Source organism: Amphiprion ocellaris, chromosome 24 (genome assembly GCF_022539595.1).
Source record: "Amphiprion ocellaris isolate individual 3 ecotype Okinawa chromosome 24, ASM2253959v1, whole genome shotgun sequence".
Classification (NCBI taxonomy): Eukaryota; Metazoa; Chordata; class Actinopteri; family Pomacentridae; genus Amphiprion; species Amphiprion ocellaris.
In genome coordinates this window covers 11,402,278-11,425,707 of record NC_072789.1, presented here as the reverse complement: position 1 = coordinate 11,425,707, position 23,430 = coordinate 11,402,278, and the positions used below count along the sequence as shown (strand labels likewise).

Here is a 23,430-nt window from a genome sequence, read left to right as displayed (position 1 = left end):
TGCTAATAAATGTTATTTTTCTCTACAGCGCCAAAAAAATAACAGGACGTGGCTCTGCCCTGCAATAATAAGACCACAGTAAATCTAATTTATGCTGCTGTAAAAATTAGATCATCAGCGGCAGGAATATAAAATCTTAAGCACTGATTGAATATTTTCATAACTTCACACTTCACATAAGAGGTTACACTAATGCTAGCTTATAGTACACATATAGCACATTTTTTAACAGAACTAAATGAGGTTGTGGTTTTTGATTACAAATAAAATGTTGCTCCAGTAAAGACAGAACTGTCTGTGTGAACAATTATTTGCAGGTAATATTTTTGTAAAACTGATAAACGCCGTGGCTGTAGTACCTGGTTATTCCAATAGATGGAGCCTCTTACTGTTTAATGAGACGGAGTTACAGGTGTGTTTGCTGACCACCCTTAAGGGTTCTTGCTGTCTAAGTGCCAGCAGTGGCAGCCATGTTGATAAACTCTGAAATGGATGTAAAAATTGTGGAAAGTTATCTAATGGCTGTTCGGTTACTTATGCTAATGCTAAGCTAGGACTATCGAATGCTAACACAGGTCAGGAGCTGAATGTCTGTCAGGAGATACGCTGCTCGGGTTCAGGAGCAGCAGGACTCTAATTACATGTGTCCAACAACAATCAAATTAAAGTGATGAAGTGAAGCTCTGCTCTGAGTATAAATTTATTTTAGAGGTGGCATTAATTACTGACAGATTTCCTGGACTGACTAAGTCGCTGTGACAGTATTTATGGGCATCTGTTCAAGCTGAGCAGCTGTTTCCTGCAGCTGGACTAACAGTAAACAAGTCAATCCATCATGAATATCAGGTAGAATGATAATTTTTTATATCAAACTGCTGCATAGAGATTAATAATGCTGCAGGATTTATTTACTGTTGAAGATTGCAGCTTGTTGCCGTGTTTAATACTTTAGATTTAATTGTCTTCATTTCAACAATTAATCATTTATTGACTGCTAAAGTGGCAGACTATCACTTAAGGAAATTATGCATCCCTAACTTAAATTTAATTCAGACATTATCTAGTTTTAATACTGAAGTTTTCAAGAGAAAACCAAACCAACTGCTGATGTAATTTTTGTCACTATAATGCAAAGCACCTGCAAGAGAATTACTGTCACTGAAATTAGATTTTACACTCTGCAATGGATGCACCTTTCAGGGAGGAATGTATTAAACACATAGCTCAAGTAGGACACACAATAAAGAGGGAAGCTGACCTGTCCTGCTGCTCTACCAGCAGTTCCTCATTAAAACAGGTAGTGGGCAAGATGTCTGAAAGAGCTTCGAATGAAAGGAGAAAGAGGCGGATTTTCAAAATGTCTCCATCCTTCATTGCAACAACCCACTGGGTCACTTTGATAATTCTGACAACAAATCAAATATCAATTTTTAATTTCACACTCAAAGATGCCTCCAATGAGTTTCTTAACTGCAGCATTTTCTTCGGTTTGCTCTGTTTTCCTCCACAGGGTGTCATCATCGAAGTAAAACAATTATGTGCCTGTAATGATGTCGGACCGGAGTGACTCCATGTCAGATCTCTGTTTGCTAGAATAGCTGCTGCTCCGTCTCCCTCATTCATCTCCTCCCCTGCTCATTTCTGCAGCTGATTTGCAAGCGGTGTCATGTTATATTTATAAGTGAGGGCGGGTCTCACTGCAGGACTACAGCAATGTGACAACAGTGTCTAATGAGAAATGAAAAATGTTTAGTGAAGACAAATGGCCTGTTTACTGATGTGGAAAGTTTTTTTAAGCAAGCTAAATAAACACAAACACGTTCACAAACAAGGTGAGCAAGAGCAACACGCTATCACAGGAAACTCCAATATCTCTGCACGTCTGCAAACCAATCTCGAGGTGATCAGCTACACTGCAGCAAAGCCTCTGCTCTGTACTTATATCAAGAACTAATCTGCATTTACTGCAGGGGAGGGGGAAATCGCATCAGTTGAACATTAGCATGTGCAGTGACTGATCTGTGAGATAAAACTATGAAGCGGTATTTTAATCATTTTCAAATCAACAAAAGTCATCATCTCAAGTCAAATTTTACCTCACGTTTCAAAAGTTACCTGACACACAGCTAATCCTAAGTTTCCCCTGTTGGAAAAATCTGTAGAAGTCTTTACAATGGGACTTGAAACCCAATTTACAAATTGGAAAACGTGACAAAATTTGGATTAGATCTACAAAGCGACTCCCTTCTGTTTCAAATTAATCTCAAAGGGACATTTGATGTGCAGAGAAATTGAAAGAGGTGATGTTAAAAGTCTAAGACACAGTCAGTAATCCTCCCTGTCTTCTCTCAAACCCAGAATGAGTCACTGTATCCAGCAAAGGATCCTTGACACGTGGAGGTTAAATGAAAAGAAAAAACAGAATGCTTACGACAAAGATCACACAGTCCTACCTCTAAAAGAAAACAAACTTCAACAATGGCAGTGAGAGTGAAGGTCGATTTTAGAAATGCACCAGCAAAAATGTTCCATGTTGCTTTGAGAGAAGGCATGCAGTGGGAGGCTAAACTTTTAGGAGTGAATTCACTATTAGTGAAAAGTAAAGATCTGACGTGTGGACTGTCAGGGTTAGCGTGTTGAAGAGCTTGTCCTTCATGCTGTCTTTGAATTTCAGAACTAATGTTTAATCAAGCTGTCGGGTGTCACATTAATCCACAGGGTGTCAAACTAATTAACAAACCTGTCCTTCAGCTGAAGGACCCAACAGCAAGCACCCATGACTTTAGAGGGTTTTTTTTGTGTACATGTCTTTATATGTTAAGCACACACCATAAAATCCATCAAAGCAAGAAGCTTCAGGTGCTACTCACTGAAAGCGGCGATGGCCAGGACAATGGTGACCACGATGGACACCCAGGACACCCACAGAGCTTTCTTGCGGTAACTCTGAGCTTCATGAGGCTTCAGACGCATGCTGCTCTCCAGAAGACCTGCGGACAACATGACAGGACTCAGTGACCCACAGTGTACAAATATAACTCAGAGAGGCCAGAGGAGAGACATAAAGGGGGCAGTTTAGCTCTGTTTTCATAGCTTTCAAGCTCAGTTTCCATGATATGAACAGTTTTAAAATGACACTTATTCAAATGACTTAAACATATATAACAAAGAGGAAACATGAATTTGTGCAAAACAAAGTTCTAAGCTAAGGTGACCAGCAGTACTTGAGGAAATGCAAGCAAAAATAAACGTATTTCTCCCTATGGTATCTTTTTGTGTGCTCACTCTCTGGCATGTGTAACAGGTAGAATAAACTCATCTAAATAATTATTATTAATGTTTGCAGTCAGACTTATTTGCAAATTTACTTACTTATTTTGCAATGTGTTAATAATGATAAGACAAGATAAGATAAGATAAGATAAGATAAGATAAGATAAGATAAGATAAGATAAGATAAGATAAGATAAGATAAGATAAGATAAGATAAGATCTACTTTATTCATCCCAGAGGAAATTATTTTGCCAGAGTACAATAAACAATAAACAAAGGTTAGTGGCATATACACAATTACACAGAGGTTAGTAGTAAAATAGAAATAACAAAGAATACAAAGTACAAAATGTAGTTTCTAAAAGTGTTTGTGTGAAGCGTCTCAGTGCGTAAAGTGTTTCAAGTGTGTAAAGTGTCTAGAAGAAATAACAATTAAAATAAATCAGAAAAACAAAATAAGATAACACAAGTAGAGATGTAAACTGTGTGCTAATACTTATAACAAGAATGAGTAACAGAAAATGAACTGAAGTAAGAGTAAACAGATGTATTGCACTGGAGATATTGCACTTGAACAATGATAACGCCGATTATGTGTCTTATATAACTGCTATCCATCGTTAAAGCACTCTGCAGTACTCTGAAATTCAATTCTGTTTCTACAGTTTTCACTGTATCATGGTAAACTGTTGGGTGACAATTTGCAGAATATTGCATCGTATATAATAGTCATTAAAAGGAACAGCTCATCTGGTGCTGTTTTGGTCAGATTGATTTGTAGGGATGCTGTAGAGGTGGATTGATCTGACACATTCAGGGACAAAGTCTGTTCTGGCACCATAACAACAAGCAGATTTGAGCAGGGTCTTTAAAAACACATCCATTTCACTTCAGTCTCTGGTCACTTCACCAAATCAGGATATTTACCAAATTAAGGTAATGCACTGATATTTTTAAGTTAAATTCTGGTTGCTAAGAGTGTTCTAAACACACCCTTTCCTATGCATTAGTTAAAAGATGGAACACCTGTCACTGTTTCAATGGCTGCCTCAGACTTCCCCAAAGGCAATCCAGGATGTTATTTACGGAGTATGTCCTGGCTACAGCAGTGATTCAGGTAACATGTCTACTGGAGTGCAGGATGTCTGATTTGAGCGCAGTTTGGAACAAGTGGGGACAAAACACAGGAAGCAGAAAGCAGCATGTTTAAGCAGAGTTGGATGAAGTGTAAACAGATTTCCAGCGCGTTCAGTGAAACCTTGGTCTGCTCTCCATGGCATTACGCACAGTGTGCGTCCTGGCCACAGGGCATGCTAAACTTTAAACGCATTTCACGCTGCCTACCTCGGTCCTCTATGCTGTCTGTAATCTTCATCTCCTGGTCCATCTTGAAGCCCTCTGCTTGACTTTCCGCGCTGGGCTCTTGCTGCTCCTGCTGGGGGTCCGCCTGCTCGCACTGGCCGTTCACCACCTGGGGGTCCACAACTACAGCCGGGTCCGGGACGGCGGTGGAGTCTGGCGGTGTGGAATCCGTCATGTTGTCTGCGGCGGGACGCGGTTCCAGTGAAGCACCTCAAAAATGTCACACCTGGGTGAGGAGCGCAGCTTCTCCAACAGACAGAGAGCCGGAGACGGAGGGAGGAGGAGGAGAGAGGGAGACTCCTTGCAGGGCTGCGAGTCCTGTTGCGCCAAAACGCAAACTGTGAGGCGAAATAAGACCGGAAAGTAGGAGACGTGGGCTTCAAAACAAACGCCCATTTCTCACCTGAAAATGATGCAGAGATGTTTTGATGCCTGAGTAGACATTATGCCTGGGGCTCTTAGATGTTTTTCATTTAGTCAAATAATGGTTAAATTATCTTGAAGCAATTTTCGAGGCAGTGACAGCTACTTTCCGTTTCCCTAAATGCTCAATAAACAATCAATGATTTAAATTCAAGTAAATAAACTATATGAAAAGATATAACCTATTTTTAAATAAAATGTAAGACAATAGATTACATTACGCTTGAAAATTTACCATTAAAAAAAAACTGATGTTATGGCCTCATGACTCACACTGGATTAGTTACTGAAGTCCATATCAAAGTCAGATGCCATACCAGCTACACTTTTAAAAAAAAGAAAAAAAATTACGGTAAAATTCTGGCTGCTGTGGTCGCCAGAACGCTGCGTAAAATTAAGGTAAAACATTTTTTTCATTTACAGTAAAGAAATGTATGGATACTGCTGATTTTACGGTTTTTAAAAAAGTGCTCCATTCCATATTTTACTGGAAAAAAAAATTTCAACTTTAAAAATTTGAAAATTTACATGAAAATACCATAAGCAATAAAGTTTGTGTCACCTGTTACAAATATTACAGCATTTTTCCATGATCAGTACAACAGTTGGTATATTTAACATTAAATTTATGTATTTTTAGCTATGACACGGTTGTAGCTGCCATAAATATGAAAGCATATGCCCATTATTAATGCAAAAGTACATCAATTTGACCAGTACAAACTGTGATCTTTCCATGAAATAAATCAGCACATGTATATCTAACCGTGAAATATATATATATATATATATATATATATATATATATATATATATATATATATATATATATATATATATATAGTTTATTGTATTTATTTTTTCTCATTTTCTTCTATATTTGAGTCTTACAGGGTTAAGAGTTCAACTTTTGTTTGTTATAGAACCATCTCTACTTTAGAAGTTACAAAATATCACTTTTATAAAATGTTGAATGCTGAGTTTTTTACTTGTGACACTTTTAAAATGTTTTGGAACTTTGAAGCTTTGGGTTAGCAAAAGCAGCTAAGCAGCTAAGCAGCTATCTGTTAGTAGCTGATGCTAACAGCTGCTCCCACTAATTACAGCTTCTGGCTCTAAAAGCAACATGGCGGCTGTTTATTTTGAAGGTTCTGAGTGGAACTAGGGTTCCACATGCCGACTAACCTGACGGAGGAGCTGCTCGCAGTCTGGACGGACAAACCAAGACTAATAATTCACGACAGGCTCCGATTCGCGGCTCCGTTCAAACGTCCACAGCTGGACTCTAATTACTGAGGTCGTGACACCTGCGCTCGCGCTGCTGCTGCTGCTCCGCGCGAGGAGAACATCTGTCCCGGGAGAGCAGCCGGTTACCAGACCGGTACACACCTGTAACCGGCACTGTTTAGAGAGGAAAATAGTCCCAATAAGTACTTTACCTCTGAGATAAGGTTTTACAGTTTATTACTTAACTTTCTCTGCTTGACGCCCACAAACAGACAGTATTTTCTCCTCAGCAACAATTCAAATGTGATGTTTCCTGAATGTTGTCGGTTTAAATAATCATCACACTACACTAGAGAAAGCAACGTGGTTGGGTTGCTAAGATACGGAGCCCCTTGACAGGCAGGTCTGCATTAAAATTCAGTTTTATCCATATATTCCAAATTCATCAAGTCATTTCAGGACATTTTACATAGAAAGTCTAGACGTCACAGTGTTATATTATAGAGAGAAACGCAACAAATCCTAACAATTCCCTGCAAATTCATCCACTGACTGAAAAGAATATAATATAATAGAATAGAAAGCCTTCATTTTCATTATACAAAGTACAAAGTAATTTGAATTTAAAATGGTAGCAGAAAGAAAATTTTTAAGATGCTACGTCAAATTAAATTTAAAAAAAGTTCCTAATAAGTAGCTGTACAAAACACAATCTCATACACATTCAACTTTTAGTGTCCTGTCTTTACTTGTCCAAGTCTATATTAGCTACTGCTCAAGATCAGAACAGGGATTTTATAAATAATCTAATTTTAATATCTTGATGAGTGTGGGCGCCTAAGTTCATATGTCTGGAGCCAGACTACAGGTGCAAGGAATCTAAAAAGTATTGTAATGAAGCTATCTGAAAACACTCTACAGAAGCTACACCAGCACTTGGACTTTCCAACTCACTGCTGAGCTTCATTTCTGTTCTTGGTCTCTGTCTCCCTTCAGTGGAGGACGCAGAGAAATGCAGGTGGTATGAAACTGATGCTTGCACTTGTTAAGACACTATTTCACATTTTGTGTTAAAATTAAGATGACCTGTTTTTCAGATTTATTGGTAAGCTTTACCTAAATCCAAAGTAATGGCTAATCTAAGTTTAGGCCAAGTTTTGTTTTCATATTCATCTAATATTGCTGTGCTCTGTAAAGACTTGGTTGCAAAAAAACAAGGCGATATTTGGTAATGTCTGTGTTAAGCAAACTGGAAACACCTATTTTGAGATGGACATTTTCAGAAGGTTGCATTTGTGGAAAGTCTTAAGTGTTAGAAGTCCCCGCTTAATTGGTGTCACATGGTGGTGTTCATTTTGTTTTATTATGTATTAAATTAAATACTAATCATTAAACAAAATTCTCGTGTTATGCCTCTGGAAAGCACACAAAAGAGAAAGGCTTTACATGCTTACACACCTGCAACTGTCCTGCTTGCATTTCAGTCAAAAATGCTAATCTCTAATTGCAGTGATTCTTATTATTTTTAAAGGATTATTTACTTCTTTTAATATTTGTATAGTTTTTATGAGGTTATTCTTCTTCTTATTATTATTATCTACAATATACATTAACCCTTGTGTTATCCTGCAGGTCAAAATTCACCCGTATTAAAGTTTGAAAATGTGGGGGAAAAAAAACGTCTTCACAGTGAAACTTGTGATGTCCACATTTTCAACATTTTTTGGGAAATTTTTAAAAAATTTTTGGTGGAAAAAAAGAAATGTTTAAAAAAATGTTTCTTTAGGAACATTCACAAAAAATCAACCAAAATCCAGCGAAATTTGCTGGATTTTGGTTGATTTTTTTATGAATGTTGTTAAAGAAAATATAAGAAGTTTTACTGATATATATGTAATCACTTTAAAAATTTGGGGATTTTTTGGAAAATTTTTACTCTTTTTTTGGAAAATATTTACAAGAATTTTCTTGCCAAATTTGGGGGATTTTTTTTTAAAATAAAACTTTTAAGTGAAACTTTCAAGGAATTATTGGAATTTTCTTCCTGAAGGATTTTTGCAAATTTTCTGAAATTTGAAGAATTTTTGGCAGAATTTTTGGATTTTTTCAGACAAGGAAACAATATTTTTTGGTGCCAGTATATGAAAAAGTTTCCCTTAAAAGTTTTTTTTTTTTTAAATCCCCAGAATTTGGCAAGAAAATTCTTTTAAATATTTTCAAAAAATGAGTACAAATCTTCCCAAAAAAATCCAGCAAAATCCCCTGGATTTTGGTTGATTTTTTTGTGAATATTCTCAAGAAACATTTTTAACATTTCTTTTTTTCCACCAAAACATGTTCATGAATTTCCCAAAAATGTTGAAAATGTGGAGATCAGAAGTTTCACTGTGAAAATATAATCTTTTTCCACATTTTTAAACTTTAAAACGGGTCAATTTGATCCGCAGGACAACACAAGGGTTAATGTGGAACTTGCTTAAATATGGAACTAATATGTAAATAATGAACATAAAATCATTTGTTTATTTATTTTTTTTACTTTTAATAAAAAATGTATGAAAGATATATGCCATGGACTTCAACAGTCCCTCAATTATATATTGACCCAACAAATTAGCATGAAACTTTGATGGTTGTAATTCCCATCAGTTGCCGCTGGAGGCGCTGTTTAAAAAAAATGGACGACCGGTTGTAGCGCAGCTCCTCTTTTCGTCCTTCCGGTGCCCCCGCCGCCCCGCTCCCTCCCGGTGCTAACACCGTCGGGCTTGGCTGTGGGAGCGTAATGGCGGTGCACCGGGGACCCTCTACGAAATGGCTCTTCACCCGGGAGCAGCTGGAAAACACCCCGTCCAGGCGCTGCGGAATCGAGGCTGACCGGGAGCTCTCCTACCGGCAGCAGGCCGCCAACTTAATCCAAGACATAGGCCAGAGACTCAACGTGTATCCTTCTGAACCGACCAGAAGCCGGCCGACAGACGGGATAGTTCGAGTTAGCATTAGCATATAGGGAGCCGGAAAGGCGAGGCTTGGTTTATTTCGCATTTTAACTCTAAAAACACACTTTAAATCATTTTTCATAATACACAGAGTCTTCTGTGACTAAAACCGGCTGTTTATCTCAACTAACACGGCGTTAAACCGCCACCGGAGGTGTCGCGGCCTACTAGCTAGCTTAGCTATTGTTTTGTCTCTTTAGGCTGCAGATTCTATTGTTAGCTTTATGTCTAATGACAGCAGGAATACATTAGCGCTGACTCAGATTGTACGTGTGTTTTAAACTTAACACCAACTTACAAGTGGACCCCTTCACCGTTTGATAAGTTGAAGCTAACGTCTTAATCCTGTCATCGGTTTTAACGTGGTTTTGACTAACGGGCTCACGTTTTGCTAGCAATGTTAGCTTAGTGTTATCCGTCAAGGTTTGTAATCTAATGCAGTTTCAGGGTTTCCATTTTATTTCACTCTCTGTCATCCACGTATTTTCCTTAACTGTTTACCCAGGTCTCAACTAATAATCAACACTGCTATAGTTTATATGCATAGGTTTTATATGATCCACTCTTTCTCCAAATTCCATAGAAATGTAAGTATCACTGCAATTTTGGTCGATACCATAATTACTGCTGGTGCAGACTCTGAAAACTGACCGAGTTTCTTTTTCTGTGTAGATCATTTCTCAGACCACGTTGTTCCTGGCAGCTAAAGTTGAGGAGCAGCCCAGGAAGCTGGAGCATGTCATTAAAATAGCCCATGCCTGCATTAACCCACAAGAGCCTGCTCTAGACACTAAAAGCAACGTAAGTAAACTGTGACTAAGGGATCGATTTTGATCTACATGATTCGCTGTTACATGGACACTGTGTCGGCAACATTCTGTCTTGTGGCTTCTCTGTTTGGCAAAGATGTTGCTTTATAGATTTTACACGGTTTGTGCTGATACAGAGAGCGGTTTTGTTGAGACTGGGATAATTGAGGCGTCGAGTTTCTAGTCTTTTTGATTCATTTTTCTGTGACATATGTGTCGTACTTGTTCCTCAGTTGTTTATAACTCCTTATACTCACTCACATCTTCAGTGAGGCTTTGGAGAGAGAAGATACCAACAGAATGAGATTGATGATCGGTTAATTAGTGATGTTTTTTCAAGCACGTTAGCTTCACGACTGTAAGAATTTACTGCTTTTCTTCTCAGTAAATTTGTAGTCTGTTAGTTCTGTACTAGTTGTTTGGCTTTGGAAAACTCTGGGGACTATTCCTCCACAATATTGAGGTTTAATAAACCAAAAGACTAATTGGTTTAAAAAAGAAGAATCAAACATAGTCTTTACATTAAGTGTGAAACATGAGCAGTACTTAAACACTAATCAATCCATTCAGTCCACATCAACTTCATTTGATAGCTGTTCTCAAAACCAGCTGCTCTCTTTGGCAGACAGCTGTCTTCGTCAAGCGCGTGGACTGGTGAAATAGTTGTCATATAGAAATGAGCAGTATTTTTCTGTATGGATTTACTGGTCTTATCGATTTCCAGGAATGCTAGAGAGGGAGGAGGAGAGCGAAACCTGAAAACTGACAGTAAAACCTGGAGCTTGATTTTACAGATGCCATTAGGGAAGTTAACAACATATAAATCGCAGAACTGAGTTATTTATAAAGCTGTCTGTGTCAGTTATGTCTGAAAGGTGCAGAAGGAAAATGACAACCTTAAAGTGTAAAGACAAGTAGGTGTGTCTAACGTGATCTGGATGGCAGCATGTTCCAGATGTTGTTTTGGTTCAGTTAGTGAGGTGAATGGTGGACATTTAAAAACTCTTCTGAAAACAACTTCTCTGTGAAATGGCTTTTAGATTATGGCATATTTCAGACATTTTGTTTACGTAATATCTGCTATAGTTTGTATATAATATTTAGCTTACAATGTCGCAAAGGAGATCTGGGTATAAAAAGACTGTTGTTGAATACTGAGCACTCAGTATGGTCAAAGATAATTTAGTTAACATTCACTTTTTTTAGTGGTTTTTCAATGCAGTTTGTGTCCGCGCTGTGGCTGATATTATGATTTGAGAGTTCAACGAAAGGATACAATAGTAAAGTCAAGAGATTTCACACTGTTAGCTTCTTCTTTTCATTTTCTTATTTGTCATGAGATGTCATATAATGGATATTAGATGTTTTTGCAAGTTTTCAAACCAATTCACTTGCATTAGATTACAAAAAGGTTTCTTTTAACTGAACTTTTGCATTTAGGGTGAATTCAAATATGATGGACGTTGGATAGCAGCTGCTGGTGTCATCAGTTGACGCTTAATATGTTCTGAGCTGCTCTTTGTGCTCACATCTACTGCACTTTCATACAGCTGAGGAAACAAGTACACCATAAGGACAAAAGTAGTTGCTATTGCTGCTCCGTGTTTGCAAAATGTCCACTTTGTCTAAAATACAGGTTGAACCTTTTCACCTTGTTTAGAGGTTGGTTAGAAACTGGGATTTCTATTGGAGTTGCACAACTGAACAAGCCTTCCTTTTTAATTTCTATTATATTTTATTTTATGTTTTAATTCTTCATTGCTTGATCTTTTTCAGGCATTCCAGCAGCAGGCACAAGAGCTCGTAGCTCTGGAAACAATAGTGCTGCAAACGCTGGGTATGTACGGAGTTTTTGAGTTGTACTGGTTTCTACAGTAAGTCGTTTTAGCAGCATTATTCCCATAGAAGGAATCTGTGCGAACAACAAAATTATACAAGTACCACGTTGAATATTTAACGGAGCTTCTTTTAGTTTCTCTTTTTAAACTAAACCACATTATCTGACTGATGTTCTGCTTCTGTTCACACTGGCTGATTGTCTCATTTAACATCTCGATTGCAGGTTTTGAAATAACAGTTGATCATCCACACACAGATGTTGTGAGATGTTCCCAGCTAGTGCGAGGTATTATCTTCTTCCTCAGCTTTTTCTCTCACTTGAGCTTTGTTTTTTTTTCTCCAGTCATATGTAATGAGTGTATGCTGCCTGCCAAGTTTTCACCCTCAGCTACATGCTAATCTAAAATCTGTCTAATGGTGTGTTTTTTTTTTAAATGCTGTTGCCACATAAACTGAACCCTAATTCAGTTTTTCTCCGTCTTTTACAGCAAGCAAGGATTTGGCACAGACTTCCTATTTCATGGCTACCAACAGGTTATTATCCTGTTCCCATTATTGCACTGTAATGGCACACTATAGCTTCCTGTCCTGCAGGGTCCCCCTTCCTGTGTCCAACGCCCTGTTTGCACTTGGATCCTGGGAACCCCCAACACGGGGAAGTACCGGCCAGGCTGCTGTGTGCGGTGTATTGTACAAGGGCTCTGTGTTGGCACAAAGGGGTTGAATGCACAATGTGGAGTGTAGTGGTGCTGTTTACCTCTCAAGGTTGTTTGGTACGGAGTGCACATGTCTAAAAAAACACAAACGGTAGCCTGAATATAGATTGCCACTAAAGATTCTTAAACTTATAGAGTTTCTTGGTAAGTATAGTTCAGTTCTTTTTTAATTTTTCTTTTTTTTTTTGCACATTTTTCAACCCAAAGGAGCTAACAGTGAAACACCAAACTATACTGCAAACTGACGCTTTCTGTTGAGGAGTTTGTGACATTACGGAAATAGAAAGTAACTGAAAAAGTCTTGTTTATCTTAGGCTCAGACAGGATATATTGTGGTTTGAGGAAGACTTTCTATTCACTGAGCTTCTTATTTTGGCACCGTGTTGATTTTACTTGTTTGACGGACAGTTGTAGTTTGATTTATAAATCTGTGAAGATGACGTCCCGGCAGATCGTAGAGTCTTTACAGTTATTTTCCGCACAAAAGACCAAGTTTAGATTCAAGTATAGATCTGTTTCACTTTAGAATCATACCTAATTAATATAAAATAAAATACAAGTAAAAAAATTTGTCTTCGGACTTGAAATGTAATTATTGGACTGTGTTTATCAGCCATGGTACTACTACTACTACTCTAACTCTAAATGATACTACTTATCAGTGTTGTACTTTAATGGTACTCTCAAAACCACAGTGAGAGAACAGTCTTGGAAAATCTATCATGAATTAAAAGCAGAGTTGGTGAGAGAAAATATACGAGATAATGTTTTTTTTAAACAATGATAAACATCCTAATAGCAGAAGTGATAACATTGGAGGATATTTATCCTCCGTTTTTAATTTAGCTGAGAGCCAGTTTATTACCAGGTTTCGTCAGTAGAGCCAAAGAAGTGTGCTAACCTGTTAGCGTTAGCCAAGTCATGCTGTCCATGTGAACAGGCCGATGTGGACTTTTTGGAGGCAGGCAGCAGACACACACATGGTTGTATTCATGCTCCAATAGGTGAAGAACAAAAACAGAACAGAAGAGAAAACAGGGCCATTTTTAGACGATGCAGCAGCTACTTCCAGACTGGACTGTAGCTCTGTGTCAGTGAATATTCCTGAGGCGTGTAGAGCACTAGCGCAGGGTTTGGGCTCTACGATGGAAAGCATGTACAAATGGGAGCACCTAAAAAAGTCCTGCAGTGACTATATGAATTACAACTCTTTTAATGATGAATAGTAAAGGTACTATTACAGAGACGCGCTGATGCAGAAAGCATAAATTAGGTTTCAGGAACAGGCGAAAGATGGAGTTTAAACAGATGTGCATGCATCCTGTAGAAGGAGACGTGTCCACAATCACTACATCAGTGAAATCAAAGTTGTTGATTCACAGTTTTATGGCAAAAATTAATAATTTTGTGACAGACTTTGCGTGGGATGCAAAAGAGAGCGCACACTCACCACAGAAACTGTTCCTCAGATAGTGAATGCAGCACTGCAAGGGTTGATGGCGTGACGATGATGTTGATTCATTCTTACACCTGTGAGAGCACAATATATGAAACGTGACAGTATTACAAAATATAACAGTTGTTATGAGCTGTCTCTTAGTTTTTTTTTACTGTGTTCTAGATAACTAGATAATTACTTATACACACAAAGCCTACATATAAAAAGTAGTGCTTTTTTTCTGCATTCCAGGTTATTCCTACTCTAATTTCAAACATTTGTTGAATATGGGCCCTGGTTGTTTCCAGTGTGAACCCTTTTGAGCCAGTTTGCAGTGTAGTTTGGAATTCAGGGTGCAGGGGAAATGAACCTTTTAAAACTTAAAGCCTAATCATTTGTCTTGGCTACCAACAACAGTGTTTCTCAGTCTCTGATGTTAATGGCACACTTAACATGAGCTCTTATCACAATCCTGATTTTATAGTAATAAATGTGGTGTGTAAATGTTATTTAATATGTGTAAAATTTTGATTATCTCCCATTAAGAGACTGAGAAACACTGTTCTTGCATTATATAATTTCCCCTTATTTCAATAAATCGAAACAATAATGTGGCCTCATAGCTTCAGTGTATCTACATTTCTATTATTACCATATGAAACTGTATGTATGTCTCATTCAGACATTTAGGAACATGCCTAACAAACATAGGTTTTCTTAGATGTTCCAGTTCTGTAAGGTAAGGCTGCATGTATGTGATGTGGAAATAATATTTGAATTAAATTGTCAGTGTTTCTGAGTATTTCTGCCTTTAATTTAACTGTATGTTACTGTTGCTTTGGTAAACTGTGTATTCAGTATGCATGTTAAAGCCCTGTGGCTGACAGTTGGATCTTTTCCTTGTGTTTCTTGTCTTCTCCTGCAGTTTGCACCTCACCACCTTCTGCCTGCAGTACAGGCCCACGGTTGTTGCATGTGTCTGCATCCATTTGGCCTGTAAGTGGTCCAACTGGGAGATTCCCGTGTCCACAGATGGCAAACACTGGTGGGAGTATGTGGACCGCACCGTAACGTTACAGCTGCTCGACGGTAAGCGTTTGCATCCTCTGCTTTATTCTAGTCTTGGATGTCAGATAGAATTCTCATTGTATTATCAGTAGTGGAGAGCAGCTAAATACATTAGTACGTTTGACCTATTAGAGCCTCATTTCACTTGTTTTAATTTTTACACAGCAGAACAAATGTGGTTTAATTATGCATACAGAAAAACAAAGCAGCTGTTCCGACTGAAATCGCCACGCAGAAAGCGTGATCAAAATGTTCAGGAGCTGCTCAAAAACCGTACCTGATTTAAATTTGGCCACCTGTCGTCGTGCCATGATCCATCGCTCCCAGTGCTCCTGTAACGCTCCCTCCTGTTAACATGTTGAGTACCATCTGTGGCGAATCTTCTAAACTGACAAAATGGTGACCCGTCCACTCGAATGTCATTTTGGGGAAGCAGTAGAAGTCAAAGGAGCCAAATCTTGCAAGTAGGGCGAGAGGGGAAACGCTGGTTGTGTTGTTTTGGCCAAATTCCACGTATAATCGGAGTGCTGTGTCCAGAGCACATACATGCCATCAGGGTATATTTCAGGTTGTTTGCTCCGAATGTTCTCCTTCAGACACAGAGACATTACAGAACAGAACACACAAAGGAACACAACAAGCATGTTCCTGGTTCTCTCCTGACCTGCCTGCAGATTGAGATCCATAAAGAAATCACAAATGTGCACCTACCATCAGTCACAAACGTGTGTATAACACAGGAAGTCACACTATGTTCTTTCTCATACAGAAAATTACTGCTCTCAATTAAATGTAATGCACTGAGCAGCACAGCTTCTTTTGACTGCACCATGTACTGTGTGCAGAACAGAGTCTCAGTCTCAGTCATGATCAGTTAGTAGCAGAGTCGTGGCCACTGACATGGTTTTCTTGATTGCTTGCAGAGCTCACGCACGAGTTCCTTCAGATCCTGGAGAAGACGCCCAGCAAGCTGAAGAGGATACGAAACTGGAGAGTATGTCATAAATACTTGTCAGGCAGCCGAATGAGGGCAGCACAAGATGTATAGCAGGACTGGTGTAAAGTGTCAGTATCTCATGCTGAATTGTGCTGTTATGTTTTCTAGGCCATTCAAGCAGCTAAGAAGCCAAAGACAGAGGGCCTGACCGTGGACAGTGCCTTCCAGGGGACGTCCTTAGATAGCCTTCCTGGGGTTACTAACTCCTTCTTCCCCTCCACCTCAGCGTCAGACTCTGCAGACATGCCCACCCTGAACAGCATTGCAGCCCCTTACGCCTCCTACCAGCCACTGAACGACCAGTCAAAGACCTGTGGCTACGACCAGTTCTCCCAGGCTCCCCACTCAGACTTCACACTGGTCAAACACAAACCCAAAGCTGCTGGCGGGTCTAGTAGTGAACACCAGCAGCTTGGTGTGAACACCACAGCTTTTTCACGGCCACAGAAAGTCTTGACTCTGGAAAAGTACAGAGAGAAACACGCAGCCGAGCTGGCCTTGCAGAACGGCTTGAAGGAGGAGCTCAGCACAGACATGTACGCTCCTCCGGTCCTCTCCTCTCACCACCACAAGAAACGCTCTCAGACACATCAGGCCAGCCAGCCAGGTGACAGCAGGAGAGATAAAGCCAGCTCTAAAAGGCCTCGGCTCCCAGCCTCCTACGCTGAGAATGGCTCTGCCACCAGTGAGGAGCTCAAGATGCGAATCAAAGTTTCATCTGAGCGTCATGGAGGCTCGGAGCAGGGCGGAACTCTGTCTGGAAAAGACAAGCACAAAGAGCACAGTGGTCACCGCCACTCAAAACACACCCACTCGCACTCGTATTCCCTCAGTGGGAACAGCAGAGGGACAACGGACAATGCCTCCTTATCTGTACGAGCTCCCAGCAGCCACTGCAGTGACGGGAGCTCCTCCAGCTCGTCTCGTAAGAGACCTCACTCTGACGCCAGTAACCACAACCACCACCACCACTCGTCCAAGAGCAGCAGAACCTCCAAAGGAGGCCTGAACTCATCTCACTACTCGGACAGCAGCCAGAGGATGATGGATCACCACGGCCATGACGGAACCAACGGCATGCTGACGTCCAACGGCCAACACACTGATTACAAAGACACTTTTGACATGCTGGACTCTTTATTAAGTGCCCAAGGAATGAACTTGTAACCCTCAGAGTCCCCAGTGTTGTCTAGAATAAGGTATTACCATGTTTAATAGATTTTAAAAATGAATTTATTTGTCTTAAGTTATCTGAATTCTGCATCACCCTCAGTCGTGTCTACACACTGATTACTGATGATTCTTGTCAAACTGTCAAATGTAAAATTATCTGCATAGAGCTGTGTGCTACTAGCTTGCAACAGAAAAAAACTATCTGAAAAGTTTGAGGAATGCGGCTGGAAAAATGGGATTTTAAACATTCTGTTAATGCGAGCTGACCTTGATTTTAATGTGCATGTTTTCAGTCACAAAAGGGAAGACATAGCTAGTGTTCGCAGCCGTTGTGACAGTTTACAGACAGTTAATGTTTTTTTTTTGTATGTTAAAGCATTTTGTTCCACTAAAAATCTCAGGTCTTGAACTTTTTTGATATAAGAACGACTCTTCCTCTATTTGGGTTTATTACCTGTATCTGTGGAGATGTATCACCTCGTCCATTTGCTGACAAAGATGGCAGAACGCTGGTGTCTGTCTTCGGTAACATGGTCTGCTTATTTTTCAAAGAGTGCATCAATAGTTCCAAACAAATACAAATGTGAGGTCGACTCCATTTGCTATCTATTGGGACTTCCAGGGCCGCGCCTGAACTTATTGTGCAGACTCATAATAGAGCAACAAATGAAGTTTACCTTACATCTGCTGTGAAAGTGCATTTAAGATATAGCGGCTAAAATTGCAAAAAAAAAAAAAGGCCTTGTGATTGTACCTTGTCAATCGCTATTCAGTATGATAAATGTTATTAACTATCAGAAAATACAGATCTCTAAAATGAAATTGTGTATATAGGACTGTAGTTCACAGTTAAAACTGTTGGTTTATTGCATCAGTCCAAACCTTCCTACATTTAGTGTATCATGAGATCTAAATTAGACTCTGTATTGATGAGCATATCCTCGATTTGTGTATTGGGAGCCCGAATAAAAGGTGTAAAAGTCATTTTTACACATTACAGTCATTTTCTGTTCTGAGTTTGCTCAAATTTCTTCAACAGCTCAGTTGCTATTTTGTTTCGTGGTGTTTTTGTTGAGCAGATGAAGACCTTGGAATGTTTCTGAAAGCTCAAACGCCGATGTGACGTCCCTCCCACTGTCTTTGAGGGCAGTTGGCCGACACGGGAGGGTCATCAGCTGATTTATCTCACTTTTTCAGGCTACAAAAGCTGAGCCATGTACTCACTGTCTCTTCAATCCACCTGCTAGCATCCTTTGTACTTTCAGAAGCTCCATGCACACACGACACACATCCATGCACTGTTTGCATTGCTGATGTTCACACAATGTTGTTGTTTTGTGTTAAATTTAGTTGTAATAGTGCAGTTTGTTATAAGCAATTCTCTTGTTTGGACTTCCTACTTGTCTCAACAACAGTTAGTGAGGTTTTGAACCCAGGAAGCCCCACAAAAACAAAGTGTTAAATGTAAATCAGCCACAACAATTAAACCACTGACAGCTGAATGGAAGAACATTTATCTCCCTGTCATAGGATTGGATATATTAGGCTGCAATTTTCCTGAAGTTGAGTTGGAAGCAAGAAAAACAGGCAATGTAGAGATTCAACTGACTTTGACAAGAGTCTCCAAGAAGCAGGTCTTCTGGGATAAGACTAAATTAATCGATTCAATCAATGTAATTAGCAAATCAGAACACTGAACAGCTTTGTCCAGGAGAACAAGCAACACTTTGAGGTTTGAGACGACAGATGTGCGACGTCCGTCATAGAACAGGCACAAGGCAACACCAGAAAATATCAGCACTCGATTGAAGAAGCATCCCAGGCTTCTGTATGGTTGATGTATGACCAAAAAGTCAAGTGGAAGTAGTGATGCTTTTGCCCAGTCTGGTAAACAAATGCATTTTTGTGTTGATTGCAAGTGTTGACTGAAATATGCTCACGAAGATTCGACTAGATAAAAAAACACCATAATGCACCAGCTGCTAAAGACATGGTGTCCAACAACATCAGCAAAGATAAGCTTCCAGCATTTTGCAGAACACTGGATAGAAGATTTGCTTTTATCTCCTGCACATACCGAAGTTGATATCAGAGATCTATACGCAGAATGTAGAAAATAAGGGTATTTCATGTGGTAATTACTCTATCATGTCAAATTGTAACACTTGTCAGAAAAACTGAAATTTGGTACTTCTCCAACACCATTATGTGGTGTTCCTGGTATCTTTTGACCAAAGTAAAAGTGATCCAAGAAAGGGATCAGAAGCCACCAGCCAAGTTCCAGTGATGCATGTAGGGAATGAAAGCTGTTGTCCGATCCCACAAAGGCGCTACTGTAGCCCAAGCTGCTAAACACCTTTATGCTGCCATGATTGAAAGGTGTCAGAACACCTACAACGGACATGCAAGTGTCAGAAGTGGACAATAGAGCAATGAAGGAATAATAATACGTTTTACTTAACCCTTTAAAGGGCACTCATTGAATTCACTGTTTCGTTATTGGAGGATGTAAGACTTTTTTACTTGTGACATTTGTTGAAATTCAAGGTCAATAAAGTTACCATATATGGTTCCTTGCCCGTTAGTGGTAAAAAAGACATTCCAAAAAATGTATATTTCATCACTTAGCACAACTACTCAACCGTAAAATGTGTGACTTTCGTCAGCTAACCATGGTTAGTTTTCACGTTTCAACCGAAAATATGGAAGACGACCGAGCCACAAGTCAGTCTTTTTCCAACTTCGGAAAAAAGAGAAAGTTTGATACGTTCCAGGCCTCTGCTGATTGGTCAAATGCCACGATGTCAACCTGAGAGGGAGGAGCAACGCCATATTTAATGTGTGCGTTAGGTACCAAACATGATCACTTGCCCCATAAAGGGTTAATGTTGCAGCTGCTCCGAGGCACAGAGAGCAAAACGGGGTGAATTGCATCAAAGTCTTTATTTGGCCAACAATGATCAAAATTAGCCTCTCCTTCTGGCCCGTGCCTCCGCTGCAGAGAATCTGCTGCGTCTCCGGTCTAGCTCCACTACAAACTCTGTGAGGCGTTCAGGGGCACTCAGTAAATTACAACACCACAATATTAACATTCACAATAATAACAATGGCACCAAAGACAATACAAAAAAATGTTGTGGGGTGTCTGTGAACCATTTATAATTAATTAACTCTTACTTAAACTGTACATTTGTCTAATTGGAAACTACTAAACCTCAAAATTGTCAAATTCTCTCACACTCTCCCCCACTTAAGAGATGTCGTCCCGACACTTAAATGTACCTGCTCAAGTTTCTATTATAATGAACCAAATAGTATGGAATGGACAGTATTTTAGGTCACTACCCGTTATGAGTAACTCAGACTACCGTGCACCGCAGCTGTGTATACCCCCTGACGCTTGCTCAGATGTTATTACAAGTCCAATACATGTGTAAACATAACCAAACCATTTGACCATTACTTTACATAAGGGTATTGCATCTTTTTCCCATTTCATTCACCAAGAAAAACAATTACCCAAGTACCACAGTCTTAAACCATAAATCGGCCATCAATCCATGAGTACATTTTTTTTTTTTTTTTTTTTTTTTAACTCATATACCTGGAGGATAAAGTGTGAAGAGTTTCAACAGTCTTATAACATGAATACTTCAGTCTTAACATGTCAACAGTCTTTTTGTTTACCAAGGTCGCCAGTAACCATGAACACTTAAACCTTTAGTTGCAACGGCTCGCTCAGTAAAACTTGGTTGACCCAAAGTATTATAAGTCAGAGTTTGTGGTTTCTTTCTGTCTCGCTTTGGATAAGTACTCATCTGCTGTGTTTCTTCCAAAGATTCAGAATCTGAACCACTGTCCACATCTCTCGCATCCTCAGTCTCCTCAGCGTCCTCTTCTGGCAGTTGAGCTGGGATGGGGTCCTCCTGATCATCATCAGCGATTTGAAAAGTCTCATTTTGTAGAAGCTCATCCCTGTCCAGCAGTGGAATGAACTCTGTCGCAGTGGGGTCCAGTGCAGGTGTCTCGTGAGGCTCAGGAACAGTCCATGTAAAAACAGCATCTGATAAATCTTCATCTGACTCCTCCTCACTTTCCACCTGCTGCGCTTGTCTCATCCGGGTTTTGTCATTTTTGTTTAAAAGTCTTTTCTTTGTTTTTGTTTTATCTCCAGTCTTGTTTGTGTCTGCTGAGACTGGGAGAAAATCACAAGGCAATAACATGTTCCTGTGCATAACTCTTGTCCTGCCTTGGCCGTTTTCTGGCACCAACTCGAACACGGGACTGTCCTCACCCTTCTGGTTTTTGATGACATAAATGTTGTCTTCCCAGTAGGAGCGGATTTTGCCAGGACCTCCCTTCTCAGTCACATTTCTCACCAGGACACGACTGCCGATTTTCAATGGTGGCCCATACACTTTCTTGTCGTACTGTGTTTTACCTCGCTGTGACGATTTGCCTGCATTTCGGGTGGCGATGTTGTAGGCTTCTGTCATCCTTTGCCTCCATTTGTCAACATAGTCCTGATAAGGGCCTGGGCTGTCCTGCTGTTCAATACCAAACAGAAGATCCACAGGAAGCCGTGGTAGCCTACCAAACAGCAAGAAGAATGGAGAGTAGCCCGTAGACTCATTAACAGTACAGTTATATGCATGTATGACTTTGGGAAGGTGGCTTTTCCAGTCTGTTTTCTGTTCTTCTGTTAGTGTCCTTAGCATAGAGAGAAGAGTCCTGTTAAACCGTTCTGTTTGCCCGTTTCCTTGCGGGTGATAAGGAGTTGTGTGTGACCCTTTAATACCTGACAGGTCTTTCAAATGATGCAACAGTTTGTTTTCAAACTCTCTCCCCAAGTCGTGATGCAGTTTCTCCGGGAAGCCAAACCTAAGGCAGAAGTCATTAAACAGTCTTTCTGCTACAGTCTTCGCTGCTTTGTTAGTTGTAGCATATGCTTGAGCAAAGCGAGTATAGTGGTCCATGACTACAAGAATATACTCGCAACCGCCTTTGCATTGTTCAAGATGCAGAAAGTCAATCGACACAATCTGAAATGGATGAGTAGTTTCAATGCTCTGCATGGGGGCACGTGCTTGTCTGTTTGGTTTTCTTTTTTTCAAACACTCACAAACATTCATGACAAAGTGCTCAATGTCCCTTTGCATTTTCGGCCAATAGAAACGGTCTCGAGTTAAGTTTATTGTCCTTTCTGAGCCCAAATGACCCATCTGCTTGTGTAGTTCATTTAAGACAAGGGGGGTGGTACACAGCAGGAAGAACCAGTTGCTCTTTGTGTTGCGTTTTTCTGAACAAAGTCCCATCCTCCCTGATACACAGTTTACTCCACTCCCTGGCAAGTGCCTTGAACTCTGAGCTCTCGTTTTGAATCTCATGTGCAGCAGGTTTTCTGTTTTGTTTCACATAACTGTACATTTTACCTATTACAGGGTCTTGTTGCTGAGCTGCACAGATCTCCTCTCTGGGTAAAGGCTGAATAGTGTCCAAAAGTCTCTCTGCTCCTGCCTGTTGCTGAAGAGCATCAAATGAAACCACACTAAACATTGGCGTCTGCTCCGTTTGCTGCACCAGGATGCTCTGCTGTGTAGCTGTTACAGCATCCTGACTGACTGAATGTGTACAGTGTCTCATATAGTCCTCAAAGTCCATGGGCATCCTGGATAACCCATCTGCGTCTGCATTTGTTTTCCCTGGCCTGTACTTTATAGAAAAGTTAAAATCTGCTAACTCTGCCACCCAACGTTGACCTGATGCATTTAGCTTTGCAGTAGTTAAGACATAAGTGAGTGGATTATTATCTGTATAAACCACAAAAGATGGTGCATGAAACAAATAATCCCTGAACCGCTCACAAATAGACCACTTAAGTGCTAAGAACTCCAATTTTCCTGCATGCATATGGTAGTTTTTCTCAGGTGGTGTTAAGGTTCTAGACCCATAAGCTATCACTCTTAGCTTACCATTGCTACGCTGATAAAGTACAGCTCCTAATCCTGCCTGAGAAGCGTCAGTATGTAACACAAAAGGTTGGTTCAGATCTGGATAACCTAGGACAGGCGGATTAGACAGTTTATCAACCAGGTACGACAAAACTTG

General features: G+C 39.9%; 3 protein-coding genes across 4 annotated transcripts in view; 1 reads left to right on the top strand and 2 right to left on the bottom strand.

The window, feature by feature from the left end:
* Positions 1-15,029, bottom strand: part of LOC111575473 (transmembrane protein 163-like) — a 35,121-nt gene extending 20,092 nt beyond the window's left edge. The window contains exons 1-5 of the mRNA XM_023280619.3: positions 14,097-15,029; positions 13,548-13,641; positions 6,245-6,460; positions 4,619-4,974; positions 2,871-2,990 (exon numbers count right to left, since the gene is read on the bottom strand). Of these exons, the coding sequence (XP_023136387.2) occupies positions 2,871-2,990; positions 4,619-4,811 (313 nt within the window). The 5' untranslated portion in view covers positions 4,812-4,974; positions 6,245-6,460; positions 13,548-13,641; positions 14,097-15,029. The remainder of the gene's footprint in view (positions 1-2,870; positions 2,991-4,618; positions 4,975-6,244; positions 6,461-13,547; positions 13,642-14,096) is intronic.
* LOC111575478 (cyclin-T2-like) lies at positions 8,997-18,325 on the top strand. Of its 2 annotated transcripts, XM_055008142.1 has the most exons (9): positions 9,002-9,226; positions 9,788-9,869; positions 9,955-10,083; positions 11,868-11,928; positions 12,154-12,216; positions 12,419-12,464; positions 15,010-15,173; positions 16,076-16,146; positions 16,258-18,325. In XM_055008142.1, exons 1-9 carry the CDS (start codon positions 9,069-9,071, stop codon positions 17,314-17,316), a joined length of 1,833 nt encoding a protein of 610 aa, XP_054864117.1. In that variant the 5' UTR covers positions 9,002-9,068; the 3' UTR covers positions 17,317-18,325. The 2 variants fall into 2 exon arrangements, 1 of the variants encoding a protein (XP_054864117.1); XR_008600706.1 differs by lacking the exons at positions 16,076-16,146; positions 16,258-18,325 and having other exon boundaries at positions 8,997-9,226; positions 12,419-12,790; positions 15,010-15,149.
* The window catches only part of zranb3 (zinc finger, RAN-binding domain containing 3), a 124,696-nt gene continuing 115,304 nt past the window's right edge, over positions 14,039-23,430 (bottom strand). Inside the window, exon 23 of the mRNA XM_035952966.2 lies at positions 14,039-14,176. The gene's annotated coding sequence lies outside the window, so the exon portion shown is untranslated. The remainder of the gene's footprint in view (positions 14,177-23,430) is intronic.

Bases quoted from the DNA above. Each gene is read 5' to 3' on its own strand.
- LOC111575478 (XM_055008142.1), top strand. From the start codon at position 9,069: ATGGCGGTGCACCGGGGACCCTCTACGAAATGGCTCTTCACCCGGGAG. The intron at 12,465-15,009 runs GTTATTATCCTG...CTTCTCCTGCAG, and splicing joins TATTTCATGGCTACCAACAG to TTTGCACCTCACCACCTTCT. The intron at 16,147-16,257 runs GTATGTCATAAA...TATGTTTTCTAG, and splicing joins AGAGGATACGAAACTGGAGA to GCCATTCAAGCAGCTAAGAA.